General features: G+C 42.9%; 1 protein-coding gene across 1 annotated transcript in view; it reads right to left on the bottom strand.

Annotated features, from left to right (window-relative positions):
• The window catches only part of gpr158a (G protein-coupled receptor 158a), a 102,613-nt gene that overhangs the window by 78,592 nt on the left and 11,615 nt on the right, over positions 1-12,406 (bottom strand). The window contains exon 2 of the mRNA XM_014181001.3: positions 1,288-1,393. Coding sequence (XP_014036476.2) covers positions 1,288-1,393 — 106 coding nt within the window. The remainder of the gene's footprint in view (positions 1-1,287; positions 1,394-12,406) is intronic.

Below are 12,406 nucleotides of genomic sequence, written 5' to 3'. Positions count from 1 at the left end.
CAAGGCCAGATATATTACAGGGCCAAGGCCAGATATATTACAGGGCCAAGGCCAGATTTATTACAGGGCCAAGGCCAGATTTATTACAGGGCCAAGGCCAGATATGTTATAGGGCCAAGGCCAGATATATTACAGGGCCAAGGCCAGATATATTACAGGGCCAAGGCCAGATATATTACAGGGCCAAGGCCAGAGATATTACAGGGCCAAGGCAAGATTTATTACAGGGCCAAGGCCAGATATATTACAGGGCCAAGGCCAGATTTATTAAAGGGCCAAGGCCAGATATATTACAGGGCCAAGGCCAGATATATTACAGGGCCAAGGCCAGATAAATTACATGACCAAGGCCAGACTGAACTGGGTTACTGTATCAACAAGCACAAAGAAATGACCGCATACAAACACAGAGAGAGAAAACAGTTGCACTAACACACATAGGCCTATTATTGTGTACACACACACACACACACACACAAACACACACACACACTCTCTGCCAGTCTCCTACTCCAGCCAACTGTCCATGGAGAGGTGGAAGTGCTCAGACAAAGAGACAAATTAATTATTCAAGGAGCTCCCTGCAATCCATTACATCACATGTATTATGAAGGAGTCTGATCTACAGTGCCTCTTAAAAATCTATCATTCCCAATGATGATCCTAAAACAGCAGGTTAAAGCATTATAACCATCGACAAAAGACTAGCTGATAGCTATAAAAACCTATTAAGTACAGTAGGTACAAAAATATAATAGTAAAGGCAGTCAGTGTACCGTATTGTTGTAGTGTAAAATGAGAAATGTGTTTATATGTTTCTGTACATGATCCAACTCTGGGATTATTGAATTTACTTAATAAAAATGTATAGTGAAATGAGTAAGCCTCAATTAAAAAAAATGGGACAAAATATAGGCAATCCAACAATACAATGACAGGCAACATAATGTGACTATCAAGTGCTGTGATACATGTACAACATCAATAAAATACAAGTATACTATCTGCCATTGATCAAGTGGTGCAATGATTCAGCATTTACCCATTCATGGCATTCAAGACATTGTAATGTGACTTGCCATAGGTCAGTGTACAGGTTTATTGAAGGCATGAATCATAAAACACATACACGCACACGCACACACATACACACATACACACACATACACACACACACACACACACACCACACACACACACACACACACACACACACACACACACACACACCGCACGCACACACACACAAATCAATCAGTCATTCATGCATCCATTAGACGTAGCTACCTCCATAGTAGTCAGGTTGCATCGATGGGTCCCAGCAAACCAGCCGTCCGCAGAGCACTGGTCGATGTCAACATCCTGCAGATTGACATCCACTCGAACCACACCCCTAAAACAGAGGAAGAAACAATGATGTATTACCAAAGCCCATTACAAACTATCTATCTGTAATACAGTATATCTGATGGTACTTGTAAATATACAGTACTAGTCAAAGGTTTGGACACACCTACTCATTCAAGGGCTTTTCTTTATTTTCACTACATTGTATGTAGAAAATAATAACCAAAAAAGTGTTAAACAAATCAAAATATATTTAGTAGCCACCCTTCGCCTTATTGACAGCTTTGCAAACTCTTGGCATTCTCTCAACCAGATTCCCCTGGAATACTTTTCCAACAGTCTTGAAGGAGTTCCCACATATACTGAGCACTTGTTGGCTGCTTTCCTACACTCTGCAGTCAAACTCATCCCAAACCATCTCAATTGGGTTAGGTCGGGTGATTGTGGAGGCCATGTCATCTGATGCAGCACTCCATCACTCTCCTTGGTCAAATAGCCCTTACACAGCCTGGAGGTGTGTTTTGGGTCATTGTCCTGTTGAAAAACAAATGATAGTCCCACCAAGCACAAACCAGATGGGATGGCGTATCGCTGCAAAATGGCACCAACAGAGAGTGCTGCCGTGCTTCTAGCTCTTAGGAAAAATTGTATGTGTTATTTCTTACATTATTAGCCCAGAATCTTTTTTGTGTTATTTCATACAGCCGGGAAGAACTTTTGGATATCAGAGCGGCGGTAACTCACCAGCACTACCAGCATTACGACCAGGAATACGACTTTCCCGAATCTAATCCTTGTTCGTACCCCCCAGGGCAATTGAAATGATTCCAGAGGCCGAACCAAAACAGCGCCGGCGGAGGAGGGGTACGTGGAGAGGTCTTCTAGTCCAACTTAGGAGGCGCACACACCACCCACCGCTTCCGAGTATATTACTCGCCAATTATTTTCAGTCTCTGGATAATAAAGTTCATGAGCTCAGGGCAAGGATTTCTTTCCAGAGAGACATCAGGGATTGTAACATACTCTGTTTCACGGAAACATGGCTCTCTCGGGATATACTGTATGTGTCCGTCCAGCCAGTTAGGTTCTTAGTTCATCACAGAGATAGGAATAAATATCTCTCTGGGAAGAAGAAGGGCGGGAGTGCATGTTGCATGATTAACTACTCATGGTGTGATTATGATAACATACAGGAACTCAAGTCCTTTTGTTCACCCGACCTTGAACAATTCAACGGCTCAGACACGAGACGTATGTGGCAGGGTCAACAGACAATCACGGACTACAAAGGGAAAACGAGCCACGTCGCGGACACCGATGTCTTGCTTCCAGACTAGCTAAACACCTTCTTCGCCCGCTTTGAGGACAACACAGTGCCACTGATGCGGCCCGCTACCAAGGACTGTGGGCTCTACTTCTCCGTGGCCAACGTGAGTAAGACATTTAAACGTGTTAACCCTCGCAAGGTGGCATCCCTAGCCGTGTCCTCAGAGGATGCACAGACCAGCTAGCTGGAGTGTTTACGGACATATTCACTCTCTCCTTATCCCAGTCTACTGTCCCCACATACTTCAAGATGTCCACCATTGTTCCTCTACCCAAGAAAGCAAAGGTTACTGAACTAAATTACTATCGCCCCGTAGCACTCACTTCTGTCATCATAAAGTGCTTCGAAAGAGACTAGTCAAGGATCATATCACCTCTACCTTACCTGACACACTAGACCCACTTCAATTTGCTTACCGCCCCAATAGATCCACAGGCAATGCAATCGCCAATGCACTGCTCACTGCCCTATACCATCTGGACAAGAGGAATACATATGTAAGAATGCTGTTCATTGACTATAGCTCAGCATTCAACACCATAGTATCCTCCAAGCTCATCATTAAGCTTGAGGCCATGGGTCTGAACCCCACCCTGTTCAATTGGGTCCTGGACTTCCTGACGGGCCGCCCCAGGTGGTGAAGGTAGGAAAAAACACCTCCACTTTGCTGATACTCAACACTGGGGCCCCACAAGGATGCGTGCTCAGCCCCCTCCTGTACTCCCTGTTCACCCATGACTGTGTGGCCTCGCACGCCTCCAACTCAATCATCAAGTTTGCAGACGACTCAACAGTAGTAGCCCTGACTACCAACAATGACAAGATAGCCTACAGAGAGGAGGTGAGGGCCCTGGAAGTGTGGTGCCAGGAAAATAACCTCTCACCCAACCTCAACAAATCAAAGGAGTTGATCGTGGACTTCAGGAAACAACAGCGGGAGAATCCCCCCATCCATTTAAACGGGACCGCAATGGAGAAGGTGGAAAGCTTCAAGTTCCTCAGCGTACATGTCATTGACAAACTGAAATGGTTCACCCACAAAGACAGCGTGGTGAGAAGGCACAACAGCGCCTCTTCAACCTCAGGAACATGAAGAAATTTGGCTTGGCACCTAAAACCCTCAAACTTTTACAGATGCACAATTGAGAGCATCCTGTCGGGCTGTATCACCGCCTGGTATGGCAACTGCACCGCCCGCAACAGCAGGGATCTCCAGAGGGTGGTGCGGTCTGCCCAACGCATCACTTGGGGCAAACTACCTGCCCTCCAGGACACCTACAGCACCCGATGTCACAGGAAGGCCAACAAGATAATCAAGGACAACAACCACCCAAGCCACAGCTTGTTCACCCCGCTATCATCCAGAAGCCGAGGTCAGTACAGGTGCATCAAAGCTGGGACCGAGAGACTGAATAACAGCTTCTATCTCAAGGCCATCAGACTGTTAAATTCTGTTAAATTGCCATCACTAGCACATTAGAGGTTGCTGCTCTATATACACAGACTTGGAATCACTGGCCACTTTAATAATGGAACACTAGTCACTTTAATAAAGTTTACACATTTTGTATTACTCATCTCATGTGTATATACTGTATTCTATCATACTCTACTGTATCTAAGTCTATGCCGCTCTGATATTGCTCGCCCAATATTTATATACTGCTCAAAAAAATAAAGGGAACACTTAAACAACACATCCTAGATCTGAATGAAAGAAATATTCTTATTAAATACTTTTTTCTTTACATAGTTGAATGTGCTGACAACAAAATCACACAAAAATAATCAATGGAAATCCAATTTATCAACCCATGGAGGTCTGGATTTGGAGTCACACTCAAAATTAAAGTGGAAAACCACACTACAGGCTGATCCAACATTGATGTAATGTCCTTAAAACAAGTCAAAATGAAGCTCAGTAGTGTGTGTGGCCTCCACGTGCCTGTATGACCTCCCTACAACGCCTGGGCATGCTCCTGATGAGGTGGCAGATGGTCTCCTGAGGGATCTCCTCCCAGACCTGGACTAAAGCATCCACCAACTCCTGGACAGTCTGTGGTGCAACGTGGCATTGGTGGATGGAGCGAGACATGATGTCCCAGATGTGCTCAATTGGATTCAGGTCTGGGGAACGGGCGGGCCAGTCCATAGCATCAATGCCTTCCTCTTGCAGGAACTGCTGACACACTCCAGCCACATGAGGTCTAGCATTGTCTTGCATTAGGAGGAACCCAGGGCCAACCGCACCAGCATATGGTCTCACAAGGGGTCTGAGGATCTCATCTCGGTACCTAATGGCAGTCAGGCGACCTCTGGCGAGCACATGGAGGGCTGTGCGGCCCCCCAAAGAAATGCCACCCCACACCATGACTGACCCACCGCCAAACCGGTCATGCTGGAGGATGTTGCAGGCAGCAGAACGTTCTCCACGGCGTCGCCAGACTCTGTTACGTCTGTCACGTGCTCAGTGTGAACCTGCTTTCATCTGTGAAGAGCACAGGGCGCCAGTGGTGAATTTGCCAATCTTGGTGTTCTCTGGCAAATGCCAAACGTCCTGCACGGTGTTGGGCTGTAAGCACAACCCCCACCTGTGGACGTCGGGCCCTCATACCACCCTCATGGAGTCTGTTTCTGACCGTTTGAGCAGACACATGCACATTTGTGGCCTGCTGGAGGTCATTTTGCAGGGCTCTGGCAGTGCTTCTCCTGCTCCTCCTTGCACAAAGGCGGAGGTAGCGGTCCTGCTGCTGGGTTGTTGCCCTCCTACGGCCTCCTCCACGTCTCCTGATGTACTGGCCTGTCTCCTGGTAGCGCCTCCATGCCCTGGACACTACGTTGACAGACACAGCAAACCTTCTTGCCACAGCTCGCATTGATGTGCCATCCTGGATGAGCTGCACTACCTGAGCCACTTGTGTGGGTTGTAGACTCCGTCTCATGCTACCACTAGAGTGAAAGCACCACCAGCATTCAAAAGTGACCAAAACATCAGCCAGGAAGCATAGGAACTGAGAAGTGGTCTGTGGTCCCCACCTGCACAACCACTCCTTTATTGGGGGTGTCTTGCTAATTGCCTATAATTTCCACCTGTTGTCTATTCCATTTGCACAACAGTATGTGAAATTTATTGTCAATCAGTGTTGCTTCCTAAGTGGACAGTTTGATTTCACAGAAGTGTGATTGACTTGGAGTTACATTGTGTTGTTTAAGTGTTCCCTTTATTTTTTTGAGCAGTGTATATTCTTAATTCCATTCCTTTACATTAGATTTGTGGGTATTGTTGTGAAATTGTTACATATTACTGTCAGATATTACTGCACTGTTAAAGCTAGAAACACAGGCATTTCGCTACACCCGCCATAACATCTGCTAAACATGCGTATGTGACAAATAAAATCTGATTTGATTTTTGGTAGCCATGCTAGTTAAGTGTGCCTTGAATTCTAAACAAATCACAGACAGTGTCAGCAAAACACCCCCACACCATCACACCTCCTCCTCCATGCTTCAAGGTGGGAACCACACATGCAGAGATCATCCATTCACCTACTCTGTGTCTCTCAAAGACACGGCGGTTGGAACCAAACATGTCAAATTTGGACTCATCAGACCAAAGGACAGATTTCCATTGTTCTAATGTCCATTGCTCGTGTTTCTTGGCCCAAGCAAGTCTCTTCTTCTTATCGGTGTCCTTTAGTAGTGGTTTCTTTGCAGTAATTTGACCACGAAGGTCCTCATGAGAGCCAGTTTCATCATAGCTGTCACGACTTCCGCCAAAGTCGGTCCCTCTCCTTGTACGGGCGGCATTCGGTGGTCAACGTCACCGGCCTTCTAGCCATCGCCGATCCACTTTTCATTTTCCATTTGTTTTGTCTTTGTCTTACACACCTGGTTTCAATTCCCCAATTACTTGTTCATTATTTAACCCTCTGTTCCCCCATGTTTGTTTGTGAGTGATTGTTTTTTATGTAATACGGTCCGTTTATGTGGGCTTGCTTAAAATGTCTTTGACATTTTTGAGTAAAATACGTTTACTTACTCATATCTACTGTCCTGCGCCTGACTCCTCTACACCAGCTACACACAGACCACATTACAATAGCGCTTGATGGTTTTTGAGACTGCACTTGAAGAAACTTTCAAAGTTCTTGAAATTTTCCGGATTGACTGACCTTCATGTCTTAAAAGTAATGATGGACTGTCGTTTCTCTTTGCTTATTTGAGCTGTTCTTGCCATAATATGGACTTGGTTTTTTACCAAATAGGGCTATCTTCTGTATACCACCCCTACCTTGTCACAACACAACTGATTAGCTCAAACGCATTAATAAGGACAGAAATTCCACGAATTAACTTTTAACAAGGCACACCTATTAATTGAAATGCATTCCAGGTGACTATCTCATGAAGCTGGATGAGAGAATGCCAAGAGTGTGCGAAGCTGTCAAGGCAAAGGGTGGCTACTTTGAAGAATATTAAATATAAAATATATTTTGATTTGTTTAACACTTTTTTGGTTACTACATGATTCCATATATGTTATTTCATAGTTTTCAATGTCTTCACTATTATTCTACAATGTATAATATAGTAAAAATAAATAAAAACCCTTGAATGAGTAGATCTGTCCAAATTGTTGACTGGTACTGTATCTATAAGAAAAACTTCCTGAACTAGTACTACAAAGTAAACACTACTTCTAATCTGTATAATTACGTATTTACAATAACCCTTGTAGGAGTTATTAGTAATTGGTACTAGACACATTGCAGTAACATGCATAGAAATCATTGTACAATTATAGGAAACGCTTGGCTGGAGGCGAAACACTTAAAGCAAGGTTGATGAAGAAGTGAACCTGCTACTGAAAATGGAAAGGCAGGAGCTTGTAAGGCCAATATTGACATTTCACTGAACTGCAACAGCATTCTGTTCATCGACTGGCTGTAATCCCCTCTCGAACACACATGCGTATGCACATACGAACACGCACACACACACACACGTATGTGCACACACACACATAAATGTGCAAACAGAGATGCATGTACGTGTGCACGCACACTCAACACAAGGGCGGTATTTCCCCAGTTTCTTAGGTAGGTTACATAGACGGATGGTTTGTTTAGCCACAAAACTGATGCGTGCGCAACTTTACGGCGAAACAACTGTCATCTCCAAAGGCTTATTGATTGAGAACAGTTGAACTATATTTTGTCTCCAAATGTTTATTGAAAACATAAATACATTTTCACAATAAGTACTTGTTGTCTTTCAAATACATTGTTACAGTTGTTGGTAAGCTAGCTAGTGAATTTTAGCCATATTAGTATAGGGCTGACATAAGTCAAAATACCTCAAAACAAGATATGGTATCAAGAACTAGCTGAAAACAAGCCAACTAAGATTCCCCACATGGCAGCTTATTGTACTTGTTGCTAGCTATCTGACCATCAAGAATCATAAAACACACAGCCTTCTGCCTCATCGTTGCGCACACATAATTTTCGTGAAGTTGTCAGGCAACCCGTCCCTGCAACCTGGACTCAGGGGTAGACGTAACATAGTAAATGTAAATTCGGGACACCCAAATTAGTATGATATGTTACATGTCTTGTGATATGTATTAATTTGTGTCCATCATCCATTTCGTATGATATGTTACCCTAACCTCAACCCCTAACACCAACCTCTAGCCTAGCTAATGTTAGCCACCTAGCTAACGTTTGCCACAAAAAAATTACAATTCGTATGATATGTTACCAATTGTATTTCGTACAATATGTACGGAAACTGCACCACCCACAACCGCAAGACTCTCCACAGGGTGGTGCGGTCTGCACAACGCATCACCGGGGGCAAACTACCTGCCCTCCAGGACACCTACGGCACCCGATGTCACAGGAAGATAAAAAAGATCATCAAGGACAATAACCACCCGAGCCACTACCTGTTCACCTCGCTTCCATCCAGAAGGCGAGGTCAGTACATGTGCACCAAAGCTGGGACAGAGAGATTGAAAAACAGCTTCTATCTCAAGGCCATCAGATTGTTAAACAGCCACCACTAGCACAGAGAGGCGGCTGCCTCCCTACAGACTTGAGATCATTGGCCACTTTAAAACATGGAACACTAGTCACTTTAATAATGCCACTTTAAGAATGTTTACATACCTCACATTACTCATCTCATATGTATATAATGTATACTATATCCTTCACTATCTATTCTTTACTATCTATTGCATCTTAGCCGCTCTGTTACTGCTCATCCATATATTTTAAACTTATATATTCTCATCCTATTCCTTTACTAGATTGTGTGTATTAGGATTTGTTGTGGAATTGTTTGATATTACCTGTTAGATACTGCTGCACTGTCGATCTAGAAGCATAAGCATTTCGCTACACTCGCAATAACATCTGCTAACCATGTGTATGTGACCAATACATTTTGATTTGATTTGATGTTACGAATTTGCAAAACGTATGATAAGTTACAAATTCAAATTTGTTGTGGTAAACGTTAGCTAGGTGGCTAGGCTAGCGGTTAAGGTTAAGAGTTAAAGGGTCAAGGTTAGGGTTAGGGGAAGGGTTAGATAACACGCTAAGTAGTTGCAAAGTAGCTAAAAGTCGTACGTAGTTTCAAATTAGCTAAAATGCTACAGTTGTCTGTGATGAGATTCGAACGCACAACCTTTGGGTTGCTAGACATTCACGTTATACGTCTATCCATCCATCCATCCACCCTAACCAACCACTCTACATAATTTTTTGCCTTAAGTAGCCTTCTGTCTTATGTAACCATACCAAACGTAACATAGCATACTAATTTGAGTGTCCCGAATTTAGCTTTACTATGTTACGTCTAGTCTATGAGACCAGGCTGGTCTATATGTAAAAAAAAAATGGACAAAAAATTGCCCCCAGTGCCACAGAATAATGCTCCTGTGCAATACACTTTTAGAAAAAAGAAGAACCCTTTGAATAACCATTTTTGGTTCCAGGTAGAATACTTTTGGTTCCAGGTAGAACCCTTTTGGGTTCCATGTAAAATCCTTTATACAGGCGGTTCTACATAGTTTTAATTGGAAGCAAAAAAGGTTGTCCTACGGGAACAGCCAAATAACCCTTTTGTAACCCTTTTTTCTAAGAGTGTATCAATAACAGATAACAATTTCCAACCCAGCACTCATTCCTAATGACAAGTCATCCTTACACCTCCCTCCTCAACAATAAGAGCTGAGGAAATTAATATATTTTTCTCATTAGTGGTAATGAAGAGGAGCTATTCCAGTAGACTTCCAGTCATTGCACTAACGCTAGATAGCAATGGGTTAGGAAACTACCTTCAACTTCCTTCAAACTGCACGCAGAGACATAAAAAGGGATTGATTGACAAAATCTCGTACCATCCCTTTAACATAGGAGAATCTCATGAAATAGTGTTTGACCTGTAGTCAGTTAGATCCATGAGGCTTATGCGGACGGTGAGTTCCGATTGGAGAGAGGATATAGGAGGTTGACTGTGCTATTCAGTCACAGTATGCTGCTATCTTTTCACCTTGTTTATTTTTACTCTAGGTGCAGCAGGTGTTTGCACCTGATTTACCTGCACCTGCTGTTGGCAACCTCACTGTGATTTGGAGAACAGCTTGGCACAAGCAGATACCGACAGAGATGAGAAAAGAAAAAAGGTGCAATTTCTCCGTCCTCCTATGGTGCTACCAGCTGCTGCCAAAACTAGATACCGGTAAACGTTATTTTGAAAATAATGCATTTCAATGTTCTGCCTCTGACACAATCATACAATCATTCACTCTCAACTACCTAAAAAGTAATATTTGGATGTGTACATAAATTGATACTATGTACTAGGACATATTAATATTACTCCTAGTACTTCTCCCAGTCACACACACACAAGCACGTACACATGTTGCTATGAATGTTGCTGGTGAAGCACCTTCTCCAGGTGCAAGTGAACTGGTTTATAGTGTACCCAGTGGACATAATGTGATGTGTGGACAAACACTCCCTACCTACAGTATGTCATTATTAATAACTCTTGCTACGACCTCGCCTGACCCACACCCCCAGCCAGTGCTCAGATAACAAGACATTGCTTTCCCACCAAACCAAAAAATGATGTTCTGCCCTCTGGATCATGAGATAACACACTGTCTGCTCATCACATCTTGTCCAAAATACCCTGAAAAGCTTCATTTGGCTTTTTTCTTCCGAATTCATCCATCTCTTTTGGAGCCTAAGCCAAATTCCCCAGGCAATTTTCAGCAGCCAAGCCAAAGTGGCCATATGGTACGCAAAAAGTCTGAAGCACGTGCAGTTTTCCGAAGCGTCCAAATGCCTAGAACCATGGCTCTATCCGACAGAGGCAGTGAATGAATAAAAACGACACCGTTGGAGTGCAATTTAATCTGGGCAGCCACAAGGAGCAGGCTCCAAAGGCATCATAGTGGTCATTGGGCCCTCAGGCACAAAGGCTGAAAGATCACAGGGAACAGGAAAGAGTCTTGTCCCAGGAATCAGAGAGGTCTCTTTTTTCTCCATCTCCATTCATTGCGGGTTCTAAAGAACAGTGGGAGAAAGGATGAGCATCGGACAGGGGGGGTTCCACTTCCTCTAATGGACCAGTCAGCCACAATGCCGTGCTAATATTAGCCTATGTATGCGAGCATATTGCAAATTTTATCAAAGCCTATTTGTTGTTGATAACTTGTTTTTAACTAGGACAGGGGAATTTATAACAGAATTTTTCCGGCAAAACATAGGTACAGCAGATCCCCTTATTGTATGGGACACTTTTAAATGTGCCTTTAGTGGCCATTCAATTCAGTACTCAGCTCTAAAACAAAAGCATTTTTTGTCAAAAGAGTCCATATTAACAAAGGAAATAGAAGGTCTAACAGAACAGATAGATAGCGATTAAAAACTGTACCATAGAGGCTCAGAATAAGTTAGAGGAAAAACAAAAAGAAATGCAGGAACTTATTCAAGAAAGAAAGTGTAATATATTATAAAAAAAATTAAAAACTTGATGGAATACGGGGAATAATGCACCAAATTATTTTTTAATCTTCAACATATAAATGCTACCAAAAGGAATTTACTGAAACTTGTCACCCATGATTCACCAAATTAGATTTTGAAAGAGGAAGCAATTTGTTTTCGTTTCATTCGCCTCCATCTCCTCTAACTGAAGCTAATTGTATGGATTTTTGTTCTATTAATAATGTAAAATGAACAGCTGTACAGAAAGACTCATGTGAAGGCAGACGAGGAACTTCTTGATGCTATTAAAGCCTTTAAGGCCGGGAAAACTCCAGGGCTGGGCCGGGAAAACTCCAGGGCTGGATGGCATACCAGTTGAGGTATACCAAGCTTTTGATATACTCAGAGGACCATTATTAGCATGTTTAACCTCTCCGATGTAAATGGTAGATTATCCGACACTCAACAAGAAGGTCTGATTGAATTATTACTGAAGCAGGATACAAGTGGTAAATATAAAGATCCAGTCCATTAAAAAAAATTGGGGGCCCTTACACTTCAGTGTTGTGATGCAAAAATTCTAGCAAAATGTATAGCGCATAGAATTGAAAAGGTATTGTCAGATATTATTCATTCTAATCAGACAGGTTTTTTTTACATGGACGATACATTGGAGATAATATAAAACAAGTACTGGAAACAATAAAACACTATGAAA

This window comes from Salmo salar, chromosome 29 (genome assembly GCF_965601325.2).
Source record: "Salmo salar chromosome 29, fSalSal1, whole genome shotgun sequence".
Taxonomy (NCBI): Eukaryota; Metazoa; Chordata; class Actinopteri; order Salmoniformes; family Salmonidae; genus Salmo; species Salmo salar.
This window is presented reverse-complemented; position numbering and strand designations above follow the sequence as displayed.